The sequence below is a fragment of the Brachionichthys hirsutus genome, chromosome 12 (assembly GCF_040956055.1).
Source record: "Brachionichthys hirsutus isolate HB-005 chromosome 12, CSIRO-AGI_Bhir_v1, whole genome shotgun sequence".
NCBI classification, from domain to species: Eukaryota; Metazoa; Chordata; class Actinopteri; order Lophiiformes; family Brachionichthyidae; genus Brachionichthys; species Brachionichthys hirsutus.
In genome coordinates, this window is record NC_090908.1 from 2,008,736 (window position 1) to 2,036,478 (window position 27,743).

The window sequence follows — 27,743 nt, forward strand, 5'->3', positions numbered from 1 at the left end:
AACACTCTGAGCTACCTCATTTGAAACATTGCCGTCATTCCTGAAGTGGAGACAACTTTACGGCAGTGTTGTCCGCCATTCCTGAAACACCCTTTGGATGTGCGTTGAGCACATGAGCTCACTTTCAGAGCCCCTGTCAAATAATTCATATAAAGTCAATAATTGATGACTAGAATGACCGGAGCCCTCACACCCCCTCCACTCAGAACCTAAGTCTTCAGGCCCATAATTTTACTGCTGCATATGTGGCCCTTTAAGATCAGTTATTCTGGTGTTGCCTGAGGACCCCTGGGCCGTCAAGGGGCACCCACCCGTCTGTCCTTTGAAGTCCAGCATCTTGTTAGCATGGCCTCAAACACACGACGGTATGTTCCAGTAGTGTGATTGTGGGGGAAAGAAAAAGAGCCTGAATGCCTACGACTGAAAAAACAAGTCATTAGTGTGAAGCGAGGTCCGTTTAATCCGGATCAGAGAAAGGATTTCCATTTTCATAAGGTGGAACGCTATCCTCCACAGATGTCCGTGTTCCCCTGATCGGTCTCACACAACGTGCCCCCCCGGCCACCTGCTCTCGCTTCTCAGCTGACAACAGCCATGATGTATCGCGTGATAAATTCCCCGTTTACACGACTCCACCAGCGTCGGCAACAAAGCAAGTGTTCTCCTTGGAGCCCCCCCCCCGCCTAGTCTCCTGTCCTTGACCCCAGTGACACAGGAAGATATCTGGAAAGCATGCATTCAGCGGAGCCCATGACAGTTCTCAGCTCTGCACAGTGTTCAGACTGCAGAAGAATGTCCCGGTGAGTCAAAGGGGTGAAGTGCCGACCTATAATTATCCCCCCGTCGGACCCTGACATGGAGGGGTCAGGCCCGGACAGCTGGGGCAACATCCTGCTGAGCCTCTCTGCTGCAGGGATGCTGTCACGCAGCAAAATTAGCTGCGCCGGGAATCTGTCCCCGTCTTTGTTGATGGATGGGGGGGGCGGAGAGGCGTCAAAAACGGTTCATGATTTAAGGCACCGTCTCCAGTTGTGACAATCTGTATGAATTATCTTGACGCATTAGCTGCCAGCGGGAACATCGAGGTTTTATTTATAGTGCGTTACCAGCAGCGCGGCTGACTTTGTTGGATTGGATCATTTTAGTTAACAAACTTTAGTGAATCCCAGGAGGATCTGAGTAATCCGATAGTGAAAAGTCATGCTCGCGTGAGGAATTATTTCTATTAAATCAACACAAGAGAGAAGTCTGAAAAGTTGCTGACGCAGACTGAACTCCTCCGCCGAGGTAGCGCTCCTTCCCACACCGCTGCTCCTATTTGTCATCCCCATCTGTAGCGTTTTGATGAAGAGCTTCTCCTCAGACACGACCACGCAGTCGGCCGTGCCTTTGAAGCCACTTGACCGTTATCCTCGACACTAAAAGCATGGCACTTACTGGTACTAGATGCCAAATTAAACCCTTTAATGATAAGTTCTCTCCTCGGGTCTCATGGGAAATTTCCTCTGGATTACGTTGCGGGAAAATGCTTTGAACTTGACATTGAACTTCGGCAGACTTTCAGACTTTAGGAGCCCCACAGTTTGGCTGCATCCCTTTCATTGCTTTTGTTCAGAACAGGGAACTTCCAAAAATGTCATCTCATATTGATGTTATTCATAAACCTAGAGCCTCTATTTAGAATATTTGTGTTAAATCTTTTATCACCTTTCCAGAGGGATATAAAACACGACCCACAGATGGAATAAAGTGGCTATAATCAACATTTTTATGAAAACAATGAATCTCCCATCCCTCTTCAGGGTTTCAGCATTATGCATCTTATTTTATTGGATTCGACTGTTACAAATCAGTCGCTCTGGTTCACCCTCACTGCTCTTCTGATGGCATTGTTTTCAGTCGCAGTAGGCAAATGCTTTAGAAAACTACTGCACCTTTCCACCGAATAGAGTTAGTGAATATCCAGTCAGCAATGTGGAGAAAGAATTTCACAGGAATATATATTTGGGTCAGATATTTCCTCCAGGAGTTGGTAGAGCAGGAACAAAAAAAAAATAGTAAAGATGATTTCATACCACCAAGCGGCCAGAAACTCCACTTGCTAATTCAGGCTAAACTTATTCTGCTAGATGTGCAATAAAAAAAAAAAAACATATTTGGTCTTTGAGACAAATTTTTTATTATTATTGAAAGAAAAATAATGCAAAGAATCGTGTTTTTAGGCTGAACCTCAAGCACACGAACTCAAGAGGCTTTGACTGAGTGCTGCTACTGCAGTATCACATGCATGGTACTCAGGATCTGGAGGTAATAAACATGCAAGAATATTTGGAATGCATAGCTGTAGCTCCAACCGTTTTTGAACATGATCCTCCCCAGCACCACAACCCCCACCAGTAAGGATCCACCACAGCAGCAACAACCTTCCTGTTCACACGCACTCGCCTGGTGTGCCACGTTCACCTATAGGCTTTAGATTTTCTAGAAATACAAACTTCATCTGTTTCTTGATAACAGTTGATATTTCATTTGACAAAACTGAGGAGCAAATGAAAATTTCATTCTTAACTTGTGACATGTATGTTTTGTTTGTGTGCAACTAAGACATGGAACCCACACAAAGGTTGGACCTGCAAGTCTTTGTGTTCACTGCGGAGCGTTTAGTCTTTCATGTTGATTAACTGGACATTTATTCTGACGCTCGCTTTGCACTCGCCTTCTAATCCCAGCGATGTTTGCACAGGATGACGGCATCACTCCCAGCCCCAATGTAATTCAGGAAATGACCACTTTCTCAAGACATTTACCTCCCCGGTCCCTCGCGCCCGAGCGCTCATATGTACACGTTGACTGTTATAAACGCTCATAGGACCAAATGCCTCCCTCGTCAGAGTGCAGAAGGCGGCACTTCCGCAACAAGTACAGGAAATGAGCAGCATCTGCAATCAGCACAGGAGTGCTGACCGAGATCAGTTGCCTCCTCAGCGACCTTTGGGGGCGTCTGTTGAGAGATCAAACAGACCCTGAGCTCGCCATGCGCTGATGAAACGGGCCAGAGACTTGCCCTGCTGCTGGTGACCCCACTTTCATGCCCTCTGTACTTAAAGCTGACTCCACTGGTGTTTCTGTTGGTCAAAAAGGCCAGTTTAAGGAATCGTGGTATTAAGTCCTCGTCCTCAGGACAGGGTCAAAGCGGTGACTTAATTTGTTAAATCGAGTGTTCGAGCTGCATCTGCAGCAGTGTTTCTGATATATGTCCTTCTCTTCAACAGAACAATGGGTCCTTGGTGTGGTGCCAGAATCACAAGCAGTGCTCCAAGGTAGTGTGCTTTCACTTCTTTCACCGGTGCGATGCCTGCCACACTAATGTCTCACCATCAGGGGATAATACGACACGCAGTGCGAGAGTCGGGCAGGACGAGTTTTGTCTTGCCTACAGAGGCATCGAGACTGTTGACAGTCTTTTCCCTTCTTCTAGCCCTCCATGCATCGATACTGCTTTCGTTCGTTCTCATTTGTTCTTGTGAATGAGACACAATTAAGAGCAATTAAATAGGATTTATGGAAGAGTTATGAAAGCAAACGTACCCCCCCCGCCCTATCACAGTCTTGCCAAATGGAATTTCATCTGGATATATTACGGTACACCTCCCGCAGGGCTTGTTTGTGTTTCGTGCCCTCTCTCAAAAATGCTTCGCACAAAGCTGGCGTTGACAGAGTCCTCTGCAAAAAAACTGGTGCTGACATTCTCTATCGGGCCGTCCTGGAGCTGCTGACAAGGCTCTCTGAGGTGTGCAGTGTCGACTGTAGATGGGGAACACTATGGACTCCCAGCAAGGAGGACACACACACACACACACTCACAAGCATTCATTCATCGTGCTCATAAAACAAAGTGGGCTGTTCTCCAGGTCGTCAGTAATTAGATGTAATTTCTAAAGATATTGATTCTTCTTTTCATATTTCACAGACTTTATTATGTTTATAGAGGAATTTGGCACCGAGTTTGATTAATTGGAAATTTCAGGAAAATGTGGAGTGGCTATTTATTTTATTTCCCATATGCTTCCGTAACACAACCTTACATTTGGCATGTGTATTAATCACAATCAGTGTCTAGTATCAGCTGCCTCACAATCACACACCCTGTGTATGATTTAGAATTTCTTTTTTGTTGTTGTAAATTGTTCTCTTGCGATTTATGCAGAAACGTTAGCAGCATGTGGTTCTGTCGCACTGACGGATTCCCCAGTAAATCTGAGAATCTTGTTGTATTGTGCTACTTCTAATTGTAGCGTGCCACCATTGACGCATCCCCTCAGTTTGGATATTTTTTGCCCTAAATCAAATTTTATAATGAAGAATACGTCCTTAAATAATTCGAGCCCTCCTGGGACATGTTTAAAATGAAAGCGTGGACCCTTAATGAGGCAAAGCTGTGCCGTTTCCCCTTCAGTGCTCTGAAGCGTGTTCCTCTCCTTTCCACTGTGAAGGCCAACATCGGCTCTTTGGCTCCAGCCATTCGCCAGGCACACTTCTATGTTTGCTGACTATGAGCTTCTGCATAATCTGCTGTTCTCACAATCAACCAGCTAACATTGCTGATACTCCTCAAAACTCTTTAATGGACTCTGCTCTGCTTGCAATAACACGCATGTCAGTAAGCACTAATTTATCCAGCTTGTAGGCTATAAATACACGAGGCTGGATTTGATGTAAGCTCGCTAAAAATAATGATGTGGTTGCTTTGCATTACTGTGGAGCTCGGTCTCTCTTCCATTCCACAGGATTCCGAGGTTCTCCCCGAATGAAATTAATTTAATTATATCCTCGGTTTTCCTTCAGCCGTTCAGGAGGGGGAGGCCAGGGCATGGTGCTGAAGTTTAATTTGTGGCTGTAAGTCAACATTTTGGCAGCAAACATCACCACACTTCACATGCACGCCAGTGGCCCCAGTGCACACTCGGGGCCTGTGAATCGTGTGTCAAAACAGGGAGCCATTGTGGCCACTTTAACAATTGTACCAAATGGGCCCACGCTGTACAGTGGTTCCCTGTGAAGAGCTCTGCAGCCTGTGATTAGCCTCTCCACTCTCAGCACACACTCAAACATGGAGACAAAGGCGACAGCTCCTGGGGAGTGCATTGGTGCAGAAAGCCTGCCCCCCCCCCCCCCCCCATGTGAGGAAGGGCTGCCTAATAATTTAGACAAAGATGCTTTGACCCCTGCCCGTCTTTCTAGGTTTTAGCACTCGAGCCTCCTGCTATGTTTCCACTGGGATGAGAACGTCACCCCGGTCACCGAGTGTGCGTTGACCACAGTCGGCCTCTTTCCCAGTGTCCCTGTTGTCATGGTAATTAACCTGCTTGCCCCTCGCTTCAGAGCACTGCGATGTGGCATTTGGAGCGCCGGGGAGTCATTATCATGCCATAACGGCAGAGCAGAATTTAAAGTTCATTCATCAGGAGGGACGCCAGGAGAACCAACAGGAGCGTTTTCTGCACACCATTGTCAGTTGAATGACCCCCCCCCCTTCAGAAATTTGGATGCATTCCCTGAAAGTTTTAAAAACTCCTGGGTGTTCTTCTTTTCTGAGGGTGCAAGGAAAGCAGATTTTGTGCACGTTCTTGGGAGAGGGTGTATCCACAGCCAAGAAGCTGCTACACTCAGAGCATGGCTGACATTAGGAGGAGTCGCTCTCCCCCAGGGGTGTGATCCAGGCTCTAAATCAGAGGCTAGCGCAGAGTACAAGCAGCTAAATGCCATCACTCAAACTCCCCCAGGGAAGGCAGAGACTAAATGACATGTGCATCATGCCTGCATCGACTGTCCTCAGTCATTAGGACGTGTCCATCATCCATTTGTTTCTCTTGTAAACAGGCTGAATGTCCCGTTTGTAATGTCAGTATAATCATGTTCTCCTCTTTCGAGTAGTGATGGCGCGGTTGCAGAGATTTAAACAGTAACACGAAGTCTTTCAGCGGAGAGATCGTTATTTCTCCCTGCACGGTCCTGCCCTGAGAGACCAAAGCGTCAGAATGCGATACTATCTGGTTGCCTTTTTTACACCGGAGAGTTCTCCCAGGTGGCTCTTTTGACGTGCACTTTCCTACCAATCCCGCCCTGAGTTGCGCATACCAGTGTGAGAACACAAAGTGTTGACTCTTTTGGATTACGAGCGCCCTCGTCTTCACATCTTTAGAGCGTGGTTTGCCTGAACAGCAAAAATGTCTCATTCAGAAGAGTCTTTTAAAAGCCCACCATCACCCGCCTCCTACATCCAACCCCCGCATGTTCGCACGCGAAAAAAAGAAACGGCGAAACTTCCCATTCGGTGCTATTCCTTCAGGGTCAGCTCAACCGATAAAGTTCAATCGAAGGCGCAGCTTTTTTTTCTTTAGTCTTTCTGGGCAAACATCACCTTCGTTTGAAGCTCCGAGGGCGTGGCCGTGGAGTTTACCCGTCTTTTGTGTGGCCGTCTCGTCTCTGGCGGTAGGTAGCATATTTTGAGGAGCCCTGAAAAGATGTGATGAAGTGGCTTTACAACCGGGTCAGGTGCTTACACAGGCTTCAAAGCTCCTTTTGGTCATGTTGAGGCCTGACACCGGCCTCCCCCCCCCCCCCCCCACACACACACACCGTCCACATCACCGGCACCGACACCTCAAAGCAAGATGGGCTGGAAATCAATCTGTCAAATGGCCGGTGTGTCTGGTCTGTGGAGCTGCTACGCGGCGTGTGAAATTGGAAACGCAATTCAATTGATCCGATTTTCTAATTCCTCACGCCGGTGTTTGCGTTCTGAGATGTGCAGAGAGACGGCTCTGCCTGATCAGAAGTCGTGTGTTTTGTGTATTTGAAGCCGTGCAGGCGTTCGGGTTGGAGTGTGTGGGTGGCAGACGAGTGTGAAGCAGGAGCTGGTCAGTCTCAGCAGGAAGGACCTGATCTGGACATGGTTGTTAAGTTTCATTGGCTAAAGGGGGGGGGGGGGGGGGGGGGGCTTGCTTCATTGGCTGCTATCTGTGGAGCTCATTATTCACATGGTGGGTGGCAGAGAATGGAAACCCCCCACAGCAAAAAAAAAAAAAGAGATCTGGCCGCAGGAGAGGAGGCTTTGTGAAACCCCAAACTGCTCTCTGCCTCGTCGTCTTTCTAATGTCACCGTCTCGCAGCAAACGGCCTCTGATTGGTCCTCCAGAACTCAGGAGGCTCCCAAACATGGAAAACATTTATATTTCGAGATAATGAACCCTTCCCAAATCGCCTTATTAGAATTGATTTGTTTTCTTGAAGGATTAATGAAGTCCAAGCTCCTTAGAAATCCTCTTTAATAAAGACAAGCCAGTATTGCTAAGGGTCATCCGAGGGTTCACCCTCATCCTAAGGATGCTGAGATAATTATCATTATTCCATGACAAGGTTCCGGCTTGTTCCCCTCTCAAGCGCCATCTGTGGCTTCTTTTTAATGTTCTACGTTATTATAAATGTACTGAAGCAATCATGCCAGTCACATCTAGACGATTAGAAGATTATCATGTAAGAATCCTAAAGCTGATTTACTTAGCAGTTGTGGTCTTATCGATTCATTCCAGCTTTGCTCAAAGCCGCTGCATCCTGCAGATAATCCCGCAGATTGTGCACGACAGTTTCTAGACGGTGGATAAGCAGAAAGTGTGTCAGGCTCAGAAATCAACACCTCCCCAAACCTTTCACTTGGAGATGACTATTTCTGCAGTCTTGTTGAAATTCATGGTCTCCGGACTGTAGATGATTCGTAAACGACAATCGGGATGGATCCAGATTCCCTTTTTTAGTCGTGAAGTCTTCCTTGCTTTAGGGATGCTGAACGGGGCTGCCAGCGCATGCAGTCGTTGGAGGAGGCTGGGGAGGGCAAGTGGGATTAGTGAATTTCAAGTGTTTCTGAGACTCAGATAAACAAGCAGAGATGGTGCTGGAATGTGAGACCAGCATGGGATCAGGCCGGCCCGGCGCCCCTCGACGGCGTGCCGTGTTTTGGATGTCGTTGGCCTCCATTCAGACAGAATGTCCAGGAAGTCTTTTATGACGCGGCCTGTGTCTGTGTCTGTGTCTGTGTCTGTCCCTGCAGCGTCGTTCATTCTGATGGTGTCGGGGTAGAATAAACCATGCATTGGGTGGATTTGGTTTTCGTTCTTGGCTTTTCCCACATGCATCGTCGAGTCCGGGCTCTTTATCGCTGATCTGACCCCACGTGATGGTTGAAACGTAAACCGAGCCCAGAGGAAGGTGATAACGGAGCCTCCAGTTACAGCCACTGTAGAACATCGAGGACCGCAGAGGGAAAGGGCCGTGTGTGTGTGTGTGTGTGTGTGTGTGTGTGTGTGTGTGTGTCGTTTTGTGTTAAACGAACTGCCATTGGATTCCACAACAGAGAAAGCACATTTCTGGCTGAGCTGGGAGCGCCGTAAATAAGGCAGGCACCTCCGATTGTGGGCTAAATGTATAATTCATGCACGGCCCCTCCTGCTCCTCCTCATTTTCTTCTCACTTTCCGCCAAGCTATTCCTTTTCAGCTCATTGTTGCTGTCTGCACCCTCAACTCAGCATTTAAATGAATAATTAAAGCGATGCTCGGAGAACGTCTGCGATGCCACCTGCCTTGGCTGCTCGCCGCCTCCGAGCCTAAATAGAAAGTCTCAAAACGTGGAGGTTTCATTTCGCCCCACCGGGTCTGCAGCGTTTTTGGTGGCTGCGAGTGTGAAGGAGTTGTGATGCTGACGATGTTTACAGAATACATTAGGCTGAAATTCCGACCCGTTGAGGAAAGGGACACGTGGAGAGGACCTCCACCGGTTCGCTCCACCCTCCTCATGCCACACAGACATCACACACGGAGCAACAACACGCTGCGATTGTGTCTTCTCACTCTGAATGCAGAAATCGTCCTCTGACACCGAGAGCCGTGTGGGTTTCCTGTTAGTTTGCAGAGGGTTATGTAATTGCATGGCAGAAAACCCCACAGCAACCGCCGCACTATAATTTAACGGTATAGTTTAAGCAGAAAATGAAACATTAACTTTGAGTGGCGGTTATTCCAGCAGCTGTAATATAATTCTTGGATTTAATTTTCACAGATCTCTCCTGCCAGATCTATTTTCTGACCGTTTGATTGTTGGATTTCTTATCAGCGCATTTGTGATTTTGCAGATTGTAATCCGCTTGCATGTGAACCCTGGTTCAGTTCGTATCAGTATGAAAGCTCACCGGACCAAACACGGGACCAAATATGTAGTGACGTCATACGCAGTGCGTCTAGGTTTCAGGAAGTACAGCGCGCAACAACAATAACAATGCTAGGAGCCCTTCAAAAGGGCATGAAGCTCTCCCGGCCGCTGTCGGAACCAAAGAGGATCCGAGCGAATCCTGCTCTTTATTGAAATGTCAAAGGATGTGCGGCTTTGCTGTCGCTTCCACGCGTTACCTCGGCTCAACTCTTCCCTCAATTTGACTAAATCCATATTGCCTGGCTCTCACAACTGCCAAGACAAACTAAACAAAAGAAGATTCAAATTCGGGCAGCAGGATGTCTCTTGGGGATTGATTCTCGTGTTATCCGCTGCGTGTGATTGGCCGGTTTCATTAAAGGAGTTTGTTCTACTTTTGCAAGTTGTATTACAAGAGACACAAAACACATGTTGGTGACTTCACCTGTATTACACACACACACACGCACAGAAAGAAGTTGGAAGCTACAGAGACGGGGTTTTATAAATTGTTGGCCCTATTTGCATAAGTTATATCGAATGATGAAGCTCGCTGTAAGTTTGCGCTTGAACTTGAGCCTCGTGTTTAATCCATCGTTAGATGGGAGTTTTCTAAATGTGTGATCGTGCAGGCTTCGGGCAGATGGACAGCCAGAACAGAGAAAATAGATGAGGTTTAAAATTCATCTTGATAAGAGCAGCTGCGGTTTGAGAGGGAGAAAGACTGAAAGGCAGATAAGAGCCGAGCCGAATGCTGGGACGTGGAGAAGAGGCGATGGGAGCGGACCAGAAGTAAATGGCAGTGCGAATGTTCGCATGGACCACAGAGCCGAGGCCTTGCCCCGAATGGGTTGATAGATTGGAGCAAGGCGCTGTGAGCTGCTGGAATAATTAAGTCCAGTCGTCGGATTGTGAAAAGTGCCAGGGCAGCAGAAAGCGGCTCGAGCTCAACGAGATAGGAGGTGAGATTTACGACGCGTTTGATCAACAACAGGGATTCCTCCGCATCGGAGACTCCCAGAGCGGCAGGAAGCTGCCGGCCCATCCCGAGGGTCAGCAACGGTGCCGCTGTCCGCCTTAGAGCTCGATGCATTCACAGAGGCGCCGTCTCCGGGGTGGGGGGGGGGGGTTAGAGCAGGAAAACCACAAGCTTTTGTTCATAAAATGTGATTTGCTAAATAACAGGCTCGGTCCTCGCCGTTCCACTCGTCTTCTCGTGGCTGTAGCAATATTATCTGACGAAGTGCAATCTGCATCAGCATGAATTACAGCCCCTCTTTAATTTTGGACACGCCGTGTGTCGTTGAGCTCGGGGCAATCTCGACTGGAAGCAGCCGATGCTTCATTAACCAACAGAAACACTGACGTGGCGTTTTATTTATGCACTTTTCTCATTGTTTATTTGACTCCGGTGGCTCACTCGGGCCGGTAAGCATTCTCTTTATGATGGGCGGGGATAACAGCAACCCCCAACGTCTCTCTGTTCCCCGAGCAATTCCCTCGCTACGCCCTCGGCCTCATCGCCTCGTCTTAGCCGTGACAAAATGAAGATGGGCTGCAGCGCTGGCTCCCATTCAACGCCGCTCTCTCCCCGGGCCCCACAGAACGCCTCTCAGGCTCCCCCAGAGTAGCAACTGCTGCCTTTTATTACAGCGTGAAATGGGGAGTGAAAGAACGCCGTGGATGCTCCCACTTAGCCATGCAGGATGTGTCACCAGTGGACAGGAAGATGGGAGGACAAAAGGAAAATCAGCCACTGTTAAGGCTAACAGCTCGGCGCCACGGAAACCTCGTCATGCTCTTATTTACCCGTCAGAGTGGACTCAAAGCCTCTTTTTAGGTGAAATTAGTTTGAGAACGTGTTAACATCACTATTCAAATGGCAGCTGCGTGAGCGGGACACCCGGCAGAGACGCGTCCAGCTCGGCGATATTCGAACGCTGACCATCAATGCGTCCAAACGTCGGAGGCCTCTGACCCCCCCCCCCCACAGCACTATGGTTTATAGTGTCAATAGCAATCAGATGCGTGATCGATGGGAGCGCCTTTGTAATTCTGCCCGGCCGTCCGACTTGCTTTGGCGAGACGTCTGTCGGCAGTTCTCTTCTTCTCTCCTCCTCAGAGGTCAGGCTGTGGGCGTGGCCGGGAGGAACCCGCTGACAGATTGGGCGGCTTTCAGCTCACCTGCAGGAAGCGCTCACAGATGCGTCACTTTATTGAAGATGTATCCGCTCAGCAAAAATGAGAGTTCTGATACAAAAGTCTTAAAATAGAACTTCTTGGCAAGAACTTTTGCCCCAAAGAGTTAAAAATGAAAAAGAAAAATTGGGACTTGGATGGTGAAATGACACGAAACACGCAGCCAGCATTCTGATGTGTGTTGCAATATTCTCGGTACGCAATGTGCTGTGTTAATTCATGCCGCCTGGCCTGCAAGCTCGAGCATCTCGCGGTAACAAATCTATTTTTTGCTCAAGTAGCTGTGACTGCGAAAGATTTGTCCTCAAAGAAGGCCAGTGGGATGCATTCGTCCACGCACAAACGATCTTACAATGAGTAAAACGAGCTTGATCCCCGGGCTTACGTGTGTGTGCCCAGTGATTTGTGAAGGGGATTTGGGGGGGCTTTAACATGTGCGCCTACTGGCAGAGTGTCCTTTAGAGACGCACAGTTATTGCTTCAACACCTCATTGTTCCAGTGTGGCTGAGGCTGCTGCTGCTGCTCATCTTCATCAAAAGAGCGGAATAGATGCTATCGATCAGCAGATCATGGATAGGAGATGATGATGAGCGCCTCTCCGGACTGTTGCTTTACTCGGACGGTGCGATTGAGCTCGTATGCCGTCTGAAACCTCCGAGGTGGTTCCTCCCGTCTCTGTTCAAACCGCATTGGCGTCATTTTCAGCACTCGCGCGTCTGAACTACTCGAATCCTCTCTGAGGTGTTCAATGTTTCCTCTGGCACGTCATCACAAGAGAGACATCTACGTTACGATGAAGTCATTGAGGAAAGACCCCGCCGCTCTCCGGCGCTGGCTCCTTGACACTAAACAAGCTGCCCACATCCAGCTGCTTGGCTGCCCCAGACGGGGCGAGGCCGGGCACACTGGGAACCTGGCAACCATCTGCACGGTCCTGATTGCAGCATATTCCTCCAGGAGTACGGTTTGTGTTTCATCGTGTGACTGTCGCTCGCAGTGACATCATAATGATGCACTTAGCAAATGGAATTCTCACAACCGCTGCCCCCCCGGACTGAGACGTGAAACTTCTTGCATCAGCGTCGAGTTAAATGCAGTAAAGCAGTAGCTCCGCCCCATCACTCCCCAGTTCTGCACCTTACATCATGACGATCCTCTAACAGGAACGTTTTCCCAGGCCAGTGATGGCAGACCTCCACACACGCTCCATCACGCCTTCTTCTCCCACTAACACTAAGAATAATGCTGCTCTGCCTTGTCTCAGGTCTGTAGCTCGCTGCGGAGTCAAACCTAAATAAAGTGGAACTTTAGCAGGTTTCTGGTTAGTGTGGTTTTGGGCTGCTTCCAGTGCAGCACAGAAGCAGGCTGCCAGTGGTCTGACTGTTTGAAGGAGTTTGCATCGCCGCTTCCATATCAGCTCTCAGTCGCCGGCACGATGCAGATCCGAGCTTCTCTCCGCCCCTCCTGTCAGGTCAGGTAGGGAATCATGTCCTGAATTCTGTAGTGGTACCCGATTGCACCTCTGTGATCAGTATTAACATCGGAGGGCAGAAATATTTCATTTCTGAAAAGCTAGAAACCCTCCATACAGTTTAAACGTACCATTTGGCCGCATTGATATATTGAACAGCTTATCCAGCGGCTACATGAAGATGGAGAGGAGTGTGTCCTTCATCTCGCTGCGATTCAGCGGGAACATCGGCAGCCTTCGTACAGAGTGCAGCGTGTAGCCGTATCTGAACAGAACCCCTTTGTTGAAAAGGTTGAGTCCTTGTGCTGTATTCCGTTTGTTTTTATTGCGGTTGGTCATGCAGTTTATAAAGCGAAAGGATTTGCTAACTTCCATTCTTAATTTTATCGTCCCATTATTTTTGGCGACGTGTCCTGCCTGTGCTCGTGCCAAGCATCCGGTTAATTTGTTCCATGTGCTAAACGAGGGAATCCCGAGAACATTAAACAAGCGTATCATTTATTAAGTGCTCGCTGTTCTGCTTGGTAAAGAAAGCAGCTTGGCGCCGATGCCAGCGCGCCAGGCCCAGACGTGAGCGTGAGGCGCGGACCGGACCGTAGGCCGGCAGGCTGCGAGGATGGACCCATGAAGGGCCCATCCAAGCACCGGGGGGGGTTCCCAGACACGGACACGCCCTTTGCTCTCCGTAGAAGAGTTTGTCCAAAGACGTTTCCGTTGAAGGTCTTCCAGACCTCTGCAGCCAGAAGGGGTGCGACTGGTTGCCGTGAACGTGCATGACAAGCGGCTGAGCGAGGCGCCCGAGCACACGGAGAGCGCCGTCTCCAAGGCCGTGTGGCTCTTTGATGTGGCTGGCTCTTTGAAGAACTGACACTCTTCTCCTTTTCAAAGTGCCTGGAGCCCTGCAAGGAATCCTGGGACCTGAAGGAAAACCAGTGCCAGGATTTATGCGAGGTATGCCACTACCACAAATACTGCGGCTGCCTCAGACACAAGCGTTGGAGCTTTTCATACTTTGGGAAAATTCAGCGAAGGAAAAAAAAAATGTTGGAAAAGTGTGTGAAGTAACTCTTTCTGAGGGCAGATTGTCAGTGAGGCCGCATCGGAGTGTTTAATGTACGCGCTGCTTCAGTGAGTCATAAGCTGAAATGTAAACAGTGCAATCCCTGTTAGTCCACGGAGCCGCCGGTTTGAAGCCGGGCAGGCCGCACTTAAAGAGCCGTCTGACATGCATTTTCCCTCTCCACCTCCTCCTCATCCTCATCCTCAGCCCCTCTTTCCCAAGAAGCACTACGAGTGTCTCACGAGTTGTGAGTTCCTGAAGTCCGTAGAGGGAGTGAAGCAAGGCGACTGCCCTGCGCCGGAGAAGGCCAGCGGCTTTGCAGCAGCCTGCGTGGAGAGCTGCGAGGAAGATGGCGAGTGCTCCGCTGTGAAAAAGTGCTGCTCCAACGGCTGCGGTCACACCTGCCAGCTCCCCAAGAACCTCTACAAAGGTAACGCCGACCGCGCTCCAACGCAGGGGCGAGGGCAGCTGTTATGCACGATGGCAATAAAGCCTCTCCTGTTTCACGCGGTAATGGGCTTTAATGTAAAGCAGCACCGGCGGGAGAGTAAACACGAAATGGAGATGCTGTTAATTAGATAGACAATCTGAATAAAGTAATAGTGGCCTGCAACAAACGTTAAAAGCTGTCCGTGGTTCTGGACGCTGCAGTAATGGCTGAATGGAGAGACGCTACCTGGACCCGCAGCGTCCCTCGTCTTTACGTTCATTTAGGCTCCAACATTTCCCTTATTTTTGACTAGATGTGCAACAAACTAATATTTTCTGGTGACTCTAGCCTATTAGATATGAATAATTTCATTTTTCACCTTCACATGTAGTTAATGCTGGCTCGGGGGGGGGGACGACGACTGAAGTCAGTTATTAAGGGTTCAAATGAATCATTAGAATCCTCTATTAATGAGTGAGTGAGGAGGGACGGCGTTGAACGGCGAGTCAGCGCACAGCGCCCTCATTACTTTTATTTCATCCTTTCTTTATTAACCGTGAAACAAATTACCGCTGAAGCTGCGCAGATTCGTTCCGATCCTCAACAGTTACTGGGTCAGACTTGGTTTTCAAACTAACGAGGAAAGCGATGCGATTCCAAACGTTAGAGGCGCGTCAGCAGGCGTATTATTAGTCACCGTGGGACTGTTGCTTTAGCGTGCAGTTGAGTAATGGGGGGGATTGGCCTTGGCGGGGGTTCGCTCTGTCCCGAGTGATGTCCAGCTCTACCAAGAGGGGCCAAGTCGACACAGTTAATCAGCTGAATCCTCCTCGAATCATCTTATTCAATAATGTTCTGACGTCACGTTTTCAATGTGATCGACTGAATAAATCATGTCTCCTCTGTCCGACGCTAATCTTAAATCTCCGCGATGCAAACTGTGCATGATCTTGAATGACTCTTCACAGCTTGCACAGAATCATAAATCGTTATTTCCTGTCGGCGCATCGGGCCTTTCCGACCCGTCCATCATGCGAGTCGGACTGAATCTCCAGTCGTGGATACGCTTGAGACGGAGCCGGGAGTCTTTGCTCCTGTAAAACAGTTTTATAGTGCTGCTCCGGGCAGCGTGGCGATCTCGGGGTCTGAAGTAGGAGATGGGAGCTGAAACTACATTATATGCACCATCAGGACACGCTTGCGGGAAGCCCGAGGCCATTGCAGAGTTAGGGAGAGAGGCTAAATGAAGCTTCGAACCGCTGCAGCGCTCGACTGTAGTTGTGTATGAATCAAGCATGTTTTACTGTACGTAGCCGAGAGAGGCGGGATCACGTGATATCAGTTTGAGCTTGTGCACACAGAAAAGCAGGCGAGCATTTATGTTTGATTTGGAAAGATCCAGAGGGACCTGTTCACGCTCAAAAGGTGAACAGCAGAGTATTTGTGGGGGGGGGGGGGGAGATGAAAGCAGGCGTGACTTTGACTATTTCAACACAGTGAGGCAGACGAGGAGAACCTTCGGCTGCATGGTGAGGCCTTCAAATCAAGCAGGCGACCTGCTGGTTCCGTCCAAATACCAAGGTCATTAAGGGTCGCCGTCAGCTCCGCATTCACACTGAACAATTCGGTGAAAGAACAAATGGAATTCCTGTCCTGGTCCTCGGTGTTGAAGGTCTAATTATCTGCTCATGGTTTGAAGTGTATAATCATCTGTGTGTGTGTGTGTGTGTGTGTGTGTGTGTGTGTGTGTGTGCGTGCGCAGTCTTTGCCATGATGAGCCGTGTTGCTGGAAGCCATTAGCAAACACAAGCAGAGAGAAATGAAGCGTTTCCCCCACTGAGATCATTCTCAGATGTGTGTGTGTGTGTGTGTGTGTGTGTGTGTGTGTCCCTGCATTGGGAGAGACTTTAGTGCTGAGAGTCCCTGACAGACCGGACCCCACCCACCCCCGGGCCTTTGTGTGTTTCATCCACTGTGCATTCAGAGAGGGGTGAGATGAAATGTATGACCCAAGCATCAAAAGAAATGTCCTGCTTCTTTCATTTTCACATCTTCCTCTAAATCGTAAAGATTCTCTGAGCTCCTGGTGAGAAACAGAAACCCGTCTCAACAAAGTGTGTTTTCTGATCCTACGCGATGCGCAGTCACTCACTGTCCTGACAGAGGGGCAGGGGGGGGGGGGGGGGGTACACTGTCACACACAGGCGAGCCAGAGCGTCGGTCCATCAGCCGTCCTCGCCGCACTGCGAGCCCTTATCCGCACTGTTCTCACGCAACTCCTGTAATTAGAGCCATCATAATGACAGTATGTGCGTGAGTATTGGGAATTATATTTCTGCAAGCATAGTTCCTGGCGTGATGAAGATGCGAGCGCGACCTCTGCCCTCTGCCCTCGACGAGGCCGCGGCGGCGGTTACATCACGGTTTGGAGAAAAGTGTGTCTGTTGAAAAGTGAGCGCTGGTTGATTGTTGGACCGAACCGCACTCCAAAGTTATCTTTGGAAATAGCGCGCTGAGAGAAAGTGTATTTGTTGTCCTCCTACATATTGTGCGTGTGCGTGTGCGTTCGCTTGTGTGTGTGTGTGTGTTTGTGCGTATTTGTGTTTGTGTCGGCGTGGTTTCGCTTTGCAGCAGTGCTCGTACGCCTTTGTGGGAAGATGAGTTAAGGCAGCGGGCGAAGAGGAATGCTGTGGTTACCTTGGTGTTCATCGCTGAGCAGGAAATGTGACACTCCTGTCCGTGCCCACGCAGACACGCACGCTGAACTGTGGCGCTGTGAAACCGCAGCACAATGACCCCCAGCTGTTAGCGCCCAGAAAGCTGCCGTCAAGCACCGCCTCCGCATGCATGCGGCTCAAGCACCGCCTCCGCATGCATGCGTGTTATACGCTTCAATCAATCACCTTCGCATGCCCTGGATGAGGGACTGAACGGAGACACAGATTGGTCAGGTGCTCGGCATACTAAAACGTTTTGATGATGATGTTGTTGTTGTTGTTGACGCTGATGAATGCAGCGGTGGGCTGCATGCTAGCGACAGAGGTCCGAGGTGCCCGGTGATTTATGGAGAACCGCGGGACGGATTCAGCATTCTCCGGTACTCCCAAACTTGCTTTTCCAATCTCCATCTCATTATCACTACGCCCGACGCTCAATCAACAACTCACTACGTCTCCGCTGCAGTAAATTCCGGGCCGGTCGGACTTGGCGGAGCGTTTTGCCGAGTCCTGCCCGTAATAAAAGTCTAATTTATTGCACATGGCCACATCGACTCCGTCGAAAAGGCTGAGCGTGGAGCTCAATGAGGCAAATGAACTGAACGTGCACGTGTGTGTGTTTGCACTGATGTATTTCATGCCTGTTAAAGAGAGCGATGCTACGCGCGTCATCTCGCATACCTGAGCGTAAGCTATGTGTAACATCGCTGAGAAGCGCCTCGCCATCAGTCACAGTAGAGCGACGACGCTGTTGACCCACAGCATGCGCTGAATCTAATGCAGTGAGGTCATGTCTCATTTTCAAATCTGTTACTGTCAAACTCTGATGGCGCCTTTTCGTTTTCCACCCAAGAACGGTTCACAGACGAGGCTGATATTGAGTCCTGTCGTGCTGTTGTCTTCCTTGCGTGGACATTTAGGGGTCCCGCTGAAGCCGAGGAAAGAGCTGGTGTTTCTGGAGCAGCCGTCGGGCCAGCTGGAAATCCGCTGGTCTTCCAAGTTCAACATTTCTGTGGAGCCCGTCCTCTATGTGGTGCAGCGGCGCTGGAATCACGGCATCCACCCCAGCGAGGACGATGCCACCGAGTGGCAGACTGTGGCGCAGGTGGGAATCAATAAAAAGTGTTTGTCTTTAGACGCCGTCACATCAGTGGTCCTTTCTTTCATCGCTGAGAAGTGTAAGCATCATATGTCCCAGCATGCACCAGCTGTGCTGACAGACTGCTGCACATTCCTCAGTGTCTTTGAAAGTTTGGCAAAAGAGAAACACGCGGATGACTGATGTGGCAACAACCTTACAGAGGGCTCCGACCCTGCCTGAACCCTCACCCCTGCGGTTTGCCCCCCCCCCCATCTGTCCTTTAGACTGCAGATGAGCGTGTCCAACTGGCTGACATCAGAGCCAGCAGATGGTACCAGTTCAGAGTGGCTGCAGTCAACGTCCACGGGACCCGAGGCTTCACCGCTCCCAGCAAACACTTCCGCTCGTCAAGAGGTGCGTGTGTGTGTGTGTGTGTGTGGATGTGTGTGTGTGTGTGTGTGGATGTGTGTGTGTGTGTGTGTGCGTGTGTGTGTGCGTGTGCGTGTGTGTGGCCTTCTTCTTCTTTGACATCTGCTGCCCTCCATTTGCTCTGGTTAAGACAGTCGAACAGGTGGAGCCTTCAGAAAACTGTTTTAAACCCAGACGACTTTTCTACGAGCCTTCAGACGGAGACATTCTGTGTTGAGAGACTTTAATTCACCGACGTTTCGCACCTTTCATCTCAACCACTTTTTTCAAAGCGAGCTGAGGTGAGGTGTAGCTTTTAAAATTTTTCAACCACAGCAAACTGGCAAATCCAAATTCACAATCAACACCTTTTACCGACTTCTTAATTAAAGCTCTATTCGTGTTTTAAATTGTCTTGTCCTTCACCTCTGTTTAATGTGAATCGTGTTTCGGTGTCCGTTCAGCTAAGTGCACGCCGATGCCGATAGCCCCTCCTCCTTACTCCCAGAGTGCACACAACACGTCTTTTCCGTGTTGCAACCAGATCCTTGTTCAGGAGGGTTTCCCCTTTTTTACAGCCATATAAAATGTAATGTCTCCGAATGAGTGAACAACACTGCAGGTTTCAGATGAAAGCAAGCGTTGTGCTGCGTCCAGACGGGGTGATGCAACCCGGCTGCATTGCAGATCAGTGAGCGCTGATGGCATGCGGCGTTGTCGGCTCCTCCAGCCTGCATGCTAGGTGGTGAATGACTGTTGCATGCTTCCCAGCGATCACAGGTTTGCAATAAAAATAATCATGTGTCTAGATTGAATCTGATTTGCAAATCAGATTCAACTTTTACAGTCAGAGCCCCCCCCCCCCCCCCCTTATGCAAACCCGAGTTCAGTGCCTTTAAATCCTATCATGTAGAATCGTGTGGGCCGGCGATCCTGGCAGTTCTCCTAAGTACTGTCCATCTTCTGCTAAATGCTTAACACCTCTGCTAATAAAAAAGCATTAGTATGTGTGTGTGTGTGTGTGTGTGTGTGTGTGTGTGTGCGTGCGTGCGTGTGTGCGTGTGTGTTTGTGTGTGTGTGTGTGTTGACCTGTTCTTTCAAGCCGTCAGTGCACATTCACTCCCCAGAGAAGCCTGGGCGGCTGTCAGACAGAACCAGACACCAGGTGGGAAAATGTTCCTGCTGCCGGGATGAAAACCAATCAGTGCCGGGGCATTTTGATAGATTGATGGACGCTGTCATGGATTTGATGATCTCCCGGTCGTGCTGCCATGCCTTTGTTACTTACACAGCACAGCCCATATCATCTGATTGCAACCGCTACTACTCTGTAAGGGCAATTTGCAGGGAATGACCGCTTATTTATCCTTTGCAGCCAACGTCAGAACCGGCGGGCCCGCTTGTACTGGACTAAATGTGTTTCAGGTGGGAGGACGGAGGAGGCGGTGGACTGGTGGGCTGTTGTGTGAATCACTTTCTCATTAAAGGCCTTGCCTGGCTGACACAGCCGCTGGCAGCAGGCTGGGTCACAGCAGATATGAGCCGTGTCAGAACCAGCTTTATTCTGGACACACACACACACACACACACACACACACACACACACACACACACTAGCCTGCCAAAGTGAACAGCATGTGTTTGTTAACCTCTCCTCCGTGCTCTGGGTCCTGCTGGATGCTGTCATGGATGTGACACCTGTCCTAACATCTCAGGGCAGATTGTCAGCAGAGGACTGATTACTTTACACAGTGTCATTCTGGCGAAAGGTGCCTGCAGCAAAATGTGCCTCGACCTTTGAAGAGTTGTCCCATACAAGAGCCAGATGGCCCCGCCCCTCGTCTTTGACTCTGAGTGTCTGCAGATGTACAGAAGTCGTCTTTCTGCCACTGACAGCATCGTTCCTCCTCGTTGTGTCTTCAGATCCCTCCGCCCCGCCCCGCCCGGCCAGTTTGCGTGTTGCTAACTTGACGCTGGCCGACGAAGGCCTGGTCACAGCTCGACTTAACTGGACGCTGCCAGAGGAGCCGGATATCCCCGTCCATCACTACAAAGTGTTCTGGAGCTGGACTGTGTACAGCAAGTCCATGATGCCATCCAAAAAGAGACGGAGAAAGACCACCACCGGGGTAATGTCTCACCCCGTTCTGTGTCTCTCCTCTCGCTAAGCCTACGGAGTCGTTTCCAGGATCGACTCTTATCGTTGCCTCATTAAAAAGTGCTTTTAAGCAAAGCAGACACTCAGTAAAAATATGTTACAAATCTGTTTTTAGATAAATACTACTTGAATGTGTATGAGATCACGGCTTGTGCATCAGTGCCTGTCATCATCGCAGACAGACACAGACAGACAGACAGACAGGCCGTCTGGGCCGTCTACACACCCCCTTATAGAGTCTCCTCCTGAATTATGTTATGAAATCCACATCATATGTGGCACAGGGGCGATGGGAGGTGGGAGACACCAGACACCTACTGACACATGTACTACTGGTTTCCACTTTGGTACCTCGGGCCTTTGAATGCTGCCTACTGGTGGAGGAATTTCAAAACATGCACAGTCAATAACAAGAACTCATCAAGCTCATGCTGGTGGTGGAATGCTGCGAGTCAAACGCGGTGAGGAAGCCCTGGGAGGTTCTGATAACACGGCTCCCTCCTCAGCCCCACATGTGTTCTTAATAAGCAGGCTTTTCCCACAGGCCCACGCTGAGTTGAACTGGGACAATGACAAGCCTTTGAAAGGAGCTTCAAGTGACGGCGTGGCAACACAGAAATGCCAACGTTCAAGTGTTCTATGTTTTCACAGGCTCAGAGTTGGATGGATCTGGAGGGGCTGCAGCAAAACAGCAGCTACACTGTGGAGCTGCAGGCTGTCACGTACTGGGGTCAGGTGCGCCTGAAGAGCCCCAAAGCTTCCCTGCACTTCAGCACCTCCCGGAATAATGAATCAGGTAAACACTGGTGGGAACTACGCTACCATGATGGACGGCTTAGAGACAGCGACAGGAGGCGGAGCTAGACGTGGAGGAGATGAAGATGCTGAGGTTCTCCTTGGGAGTGACCAGGTTGGACAGGATTAGAAATGAGACAATAAGAGGGACAGTGAAGGTTAGACGTTTTGGAGACAAGGTCAGAGAGACCAGACTTTGAGGGTTTGGACATGTCCAGAGGAGAGACGGGGACTGTATCGGTAGAAGGATGCTGAGGATGGAGCTGCCAGGGAACAGGGCTAGAGGTCGACCCAGGAGAAGCTACATGGACGTAGTGAGGGAGGACATGAGAGTGGCTGGTGTTGGGGAGGTCGATGCAAAGGACAGGGTGAAGTGGAGACTGTTGAGTTGCTGTGGCGACCCCTGACGGGACAAGCCGAAAGAAGAAGACGAGCCTGCTAGCACTCGAGGCCGTACAGAGGCTGCAGGTAGATGCTTGAAAGAAAAGCTGCATTTTTGTGATTGGATATGATTTCCTTTTTATTTTGTTGTGTTCCTTTTGAGAGTAAATATTTTTCCAAAATTAATCTTCAGGCAAATATTTGTCATAAGAATTGCCAGAAGCAGGAATGGCAGCACATTCATCTGCATTCATGTGGAGCTCCCGTGTCTTTAGGAAACACAAACCAAGCTTCAGTGTTATGAGTATGTCCATTTTAAGCATCCATGGCCCTCGAGGGAATTGAACCCCTAACCTTGGCAGGGCTAACACTGCGCGTACCCATCAAATCACAAAGACATGATTGTGTATTTCTGTTACCATGCTGTTGCGTCTTAGCTACAGAAGCAAATATTTCTCCTTTCTCTTCCCAGTAAAATCGGTGCTCACGTCAAAGAAGGAGGAGAGATCCCCTCTTGGTTCGACCATGGCCAAACGGCCTTCTGGCCCTCTGGAGGTTGGCACGCCCTTCTACCAGGATGGTCAGCTGCAGGTCCGCGTCTACTGGAAGAACCGGGGAGGTATGCATATCAGCCACGAGGACGCATGCAATGTAGATCCGAGGTGCCTTTATAAATGTGAAGGTGTAAATAGAATGAATGAAGCGGTGCTTCCCGGTTTGAGCGCTACGTAGGCTAAACGCCGCCTGGTAGAGCACAGCCACTGTTTAACAAAGAACAATAAACATGCATAGCTCAGCGGCGCATTGGTATTTATTGACAGCTGGCTCTCATGGATCCCCACCCTTGCATTAGTGTTGAAGCTATCCATTTTGTTTTACCAGACCTGATGTCATAGGGAACAGAAACGGCTCTGCAATGGGTTAAAGCCTGAAGGAATGCCTGTCCCTGCGGCATCCATTCCCTCAAGCCAAGCAGAGTGGAAATATGGAAACCTTGAAAGCCACGCTCTCAGGGCAGCCTGTCAGGTCCCATTCACTGGTCTGTGTTATGTTACTAATATATGTCATCGCCTCAGCCAAACTCCACATCTTTGAGTCAAGAATGCAAACCCTGGCTGAAGGAGAGGCCTGGTGAGGCATCGGCTGCCGAACCGGAGTGCGAGTGAGTGAGAGAGAAGGGAAGATGCTGTTGGCCCAGAGCTGCTACCAACGTTGGCCCGGACTTTAAGCGCTGAGTGAAAGCCGGCGCGGATCAGGCACAGCTTGAGAATCAGTGTTTTGCAGAGCAGAGTTAATCCTGGGCTCGCCGCCTCTTCTGCCTTTTGTTTGCGCCGCTGGTTTGCTCTGCGCCACCCGTTAGTCAGAGGGACGACCTTTGCTTTGACTCGTGCCACTCGTGGCTCCGCCGCTGTGAGAGCGCAGACGTCCGGAGAGTCGGACTCGTTGGACGTCTGGTTTGTGTGACAGACGGACGTAGCAGATTATCTGAACCGAGATTATACTCTCACTTGTTTTCTCTGCGATCCGAAGCGGCCCGGACTCCCGGGTCGACGGCGGAGAGCCTTACTGTACACCGGCCCCGGTAATCCATCACGCCGTCTGTCCAGCAGCCCGGCGGCGGCGCTGCCCCTGAGTCTTGTTTCTGCTCATGATTCATCGAATGCCACTGAGGTTCTGCTCACTACCTGATTTCCGTGTCCCACTTCTTGTTTTACGCACTACTTCCCCTCTCCCACCAGACCCGGATAAGCATATCTTGTTTACCCCCCCCCCTATATCCTGGCTCCCTTTAATTCCTCTCTTCTGCTTCCAAAGACCTCGGGGGCTCCTAGCGGCAGATCTGCATCTCAGCCTTCAAAGAAGCCCTTTTATCTCCCCGCTAAGACCCAGGCCCACGCCGAGAGGCGAACATAGCGTAACTCAATTATTAATCTGAGAAGTATTTCACATACAGTCAGCACAGTGGGATTAATAATGAATCCGGCAACACGAGATGAACGCGACGGGCGGATAAACAATGCTGCTGTACAGTAATGAGACGAATGTGAGCGAGCAGGCGCGTCCCAGGACGACCACGGACGCCGCTCCAGCAAAGAGGATGTAAATCCCCAAGTTTGTTTTGGAAATTGAGCTCTCGGCAAACAAAAGGAAAAGTTATGGTAACAGGAACATCATGGAAATAGACTAAGGCGAAGAGCAAGCAGGAAGTGCTTTCAAGTTTCTTCTTATTTCCCCGAGTCATCACAGTGATCCGACGTAGAAGCGGCGCCCTCAGATCTCATCGGTTAATCATTTCAGCCCGTCTGATTGTCTTTGGATATCTGTTAATGTTCAGCGGGTGCAGCGGTGTAATTCATGTCATTGCAGAAATCCTTTGATGCCCTTGTTCAAGGCAAGTTTAACCTTTATGAATGGAGACCCGACTGTTTTGATGGGGGGGGGGGCGTGCAGTGGCTTCATTTCTAAGCTTTTTGGCCATATCTTCGATCTTTTCTTTCTGTTTCAGACCCCCTGGTGAGTCGCTACCGTGTTCAGTGGACACCGGAATACTGCAGCCACAACGAGACCAAAGGGCCGGAGAAATCTGTCACGCAGGTCCGTCTCCAGCAGCCTCTTCACTCGCCGATCAGCTCGCTGCCATGCGAAGCGCGCGCCTGACCTTTTGTCTAACGCTTAGAAAGGACGCCCACGGCATGAGCAGAAGCCCCGATTTGTTAGATTAGCCCGATACTGATCATTAACTGTTTAAATATCAGCCTTCTGGTCGAGCTTATGGAGTGTTGTTGATGAAATGCATTCATTTAAACGGCTTCCTGTAATGGCTGATCATTCAGCTACAGTGGCCTCAGCAGCACTCGTCTCTCTTTCTGTATAGGCCTTGGGCGAGTCTGGGGGGGGGCAGGCTGACACTGGATGGCAGAGGCCTGGATAATCAACACATTCTTTAGGGACCTGCGCTCGCGTTGCTAGGAAATATACATTTCTATAGATCGCTGGGAAGGATTCCAGGCTTGTGCTTTTATGCGAGCCACCTCATTCACTTTTAATCAAAGCTGTTCCATATCAGAGCGAATACACACTCGCCCCCCCCCTCCCCAAAGCGCTGCCAACGAATGTAGAATCTCTATTACAAACGTAAGTCAGCAGGAATTCAGTAAGAGCTGAGATTCTTAATATCAATCTTTGATTTCAGTTTGAGTGTGAAGCTGCACCAAATTCATCAAAATGGATTTAAAGGCAATTCTCTTTTTAAATTGCACATAAATTCACTTTGGTCCTTGCTTCTTAATTAACTTCCTCCGTTTTGCCACATGTGGAAGCAATAAAAAAAAAAAAAATCATTTACATTGTAGGCTGAATAGAAGAATAGCGGCCTAACCCCTACCATGTGACTGTTCAAAGAGCTCTCATAATGTGGGGCATGTTCCTCAGGCCTCAGTGGGAACGTGATCCGCCCTGGCGCAGCGCATTTAATTATCTCTGAAGCTCCATGGGACCTGACCTGGGTGACATGTCAAAGTCATCAGGGCTGAATAATGTGTTTCCTGGCTCAGGAGAACTACATCAACCTCCCAGGCCTGCTGTTCTCCTGCAAGTACAAAGTCACCGTTCACATGCTGAAGTCCAAGAGACGCTCCAAGGACGAGAGCACCACCTTCCTCACGCCACCCTGTGCCACCATCCGGAGCAAGACCCACAAACACATCCCCTGCCCGGGGGAGGGAGGTGCGTAGAGCAGTGTGTGGCATCCAAAGGGCATCGCATAGACGTAGACGTTCATCAGACAAGTTTGCATGCGCACGTTTAATGTCCTGCGGCGAGGTAGATGATCAGCAGTAAATGTGAAGGCATTGCAGCAGCAGGTTTGTTCAGCTCAGCACCAAGAACGGACAAAGATAACCTTCAGCGGTGCAGCAGCTCTTAAGCTAAAAGGCTTTTCCTTTGTCGGCACAGTGAGGCTGCCTGGCAACAGACTGCTGCGATAAGAAATAGTCCAACAACATATGAAACCAAATCTTTTTGTACCAGTTGTATAAACCAGACCCATCAGACATGCTAGTTAATGAACTGTTAGTGGTCTGGTAACTGGATTTTATTCCTTCTCGACAGCGACATGATCGTTCCCCAAAGTGTTGAACTATTCCTTTGATATCGATGCCGTGACTGAAAGCTTCTTTCCCCTCGCAGCTCTTGGACTTCCAAAGGTTTTGGCTAAACCAGAGAACCTCACAGCCTCTTTCTCCATTAATGAGGGAAACATCACCGGCAGCTTCCTGTGGCGCGTATCCAGGCTGGCGCCCCATCAGCGAATCACGGGCTTTCAGGTCACCTGGGCCGAAATCACCACCGAGAGCCGGCAAAACAGTCTGCCCAACAGCATCATCTCCCAGTCCCAGATCCTACCTCCGGTGAGTTTCCAGCCAATAGGATGGCTGTCTTTGCTGTCTTAGCTCGACCCCTGTGATCAGCACTGGTGCGCAGACACACGGGGAAAGGCCTGGAAGTCCTGTGTCCCACCGAAGGTTCTCCTCCCCCAGCCTTTGATCTGCGCTTGCGCCGTGAAGAAGCCAGACTTTGACACAATCTGCTCCATCATCAACACGTTCAGCCTATCTGCACCTCCCAGCCTCTGGAGCTCATCTATAAATAAAACCACCCACCGCACATTTTATCAAGCTGGCAGTAAAAACGGGAGACGGCAAGCCTTGTGAAAACAAAGTCTTTGTTTTTGTCTGCGGCTTGTACGTAGACAGCCGAGCTGCTGATAGTCCCGCTCCAGTCATTTCAAAATCAAAGGCACGCCGTTGGATTCCAGCTGATCGCATGTCCTCTCCTCCGCTTGGCAGGATCATAACTTGCTCGTAGTGTCAAACCTGCGACCGTCCACCTACTACAGACTGGAGGTGCAGGTCATAACCACTGGAGGAGAGGGTCCTGCCACTGTGAAGACCTTCCAGACGCCGAACAGATTCCCAGTCACTCAACACCGTGAGTTACAGACGCCCAAGGGGATTCATTGGTTGTATATTCACAAGCTCAGTTTCAGTGATTACCTGCTGGAACGCTTCGTATTTTGGGTTTCTGCGGTTTCAGCATGAGTCTGTTCTGTATTTGTTTTTTAATAACACAGTTTGTGTCGGGTCTCTTTCTTGTTTTGGTTGCTGTTAATTCTTTGTGGTAAGAGCATATTTGAGACGTTCCAGCAGTAGACGTTTTATTGAATGCGTGTAGTTAATGTCTAACGAGATGTAAAGGATTCGCACGCACGCGCACACGCACACACAGTCCAGGTTCATACAATGAATGTAGTTTTTAATTCAGAAGCTGAACGTTTTTTTCCTTTGTCCTGTGAGTTTGATGACTTGCATCTCCAGGTGTATCTTCTGCGCTAACATAACAGCCCATAAAGGCGCTTCTTGCTAGCGGAATAATGTGCCTTTAAATCAAAAGGAAAATGCTGCTCGCTTGACTTTCGACTCAAGCGATGTGAGTCACTGCACCTTGTGTTTCGGCACAGATGGCCACAAGTACATCTGCTACTAACACGTTGTGGGTGTTTGGTGTTGAAATGAAGAATGCATTGGTGTCAAACTAACAATGACACTGTGTGGGCCTGCTTTGTGCCAAGCACTAGACAGAGCCCAGAAGGTCACAGGAAGCTAAAAGCAGACCGGATATTGATCTTCCACATTTCAGGTTGTCAAAGGTGCAACGTAAAATACATTTATAATCTTGTTTTTGTTTTCTCGATGTTAAAATAGCCAGATATGTGCTATTAACGTCAGTGTTAAACTCTCTC

General features: G+C 49.5%; 1 protein-coding gene across 1 annotated transcript in view; it reads left to right on the plus strand.

The window, feature by feature from the left end:
• The window catches only part of LOC137902279 (anosmin-1), a 31,868-nt gene that overhangs the window by 2,740 nt on the left and 1,385 nt on the right, over positions 1–27,743 (plus strand). The window contains exons 2-13 of the mRNA XM_068746359.1: positions 3,273–3,320; positions 13,802–13,864; positions 14,181–14,403; positions 18,041–18,225; positions 18,486–18,615; positions 20,533–20,738; positions 21,419–21,563; positions 22,416–22,562; positions 24,450–24,538; positions 25,498–25,669; positions 26,132–26,352; positions 26,791–26,932. Coding sequence (XP_068602460.1) covers positions 3,273–3,320; positions 13,802–13,864; positions 14,181–14,403; positions 18,041–18,225; positions 18,486–18,615; positions 20,533–20,738; positions 21,419–21,563; positions 22,416–22,562; positions 24,450–24,538; positions 25,498–25,669; positions 26,132–26,352; positions 26,791–26,932 — 1,771 coding nt within the window. The remainder of the gene's footprint in view (positions 1–3,272; positions 3,321–13,801; positions 13,865–14,180; positions 14,404–18,040; positions 18,226–18,485; positions 18,616–20,532; positions 20,739–21,418; positions 21,564–22,415; positions 22,563–24,449; positions 24,539–25,497; positions 25,670–26,131; positions 26,353–26,790; positions 26,933–27,743) is intronic.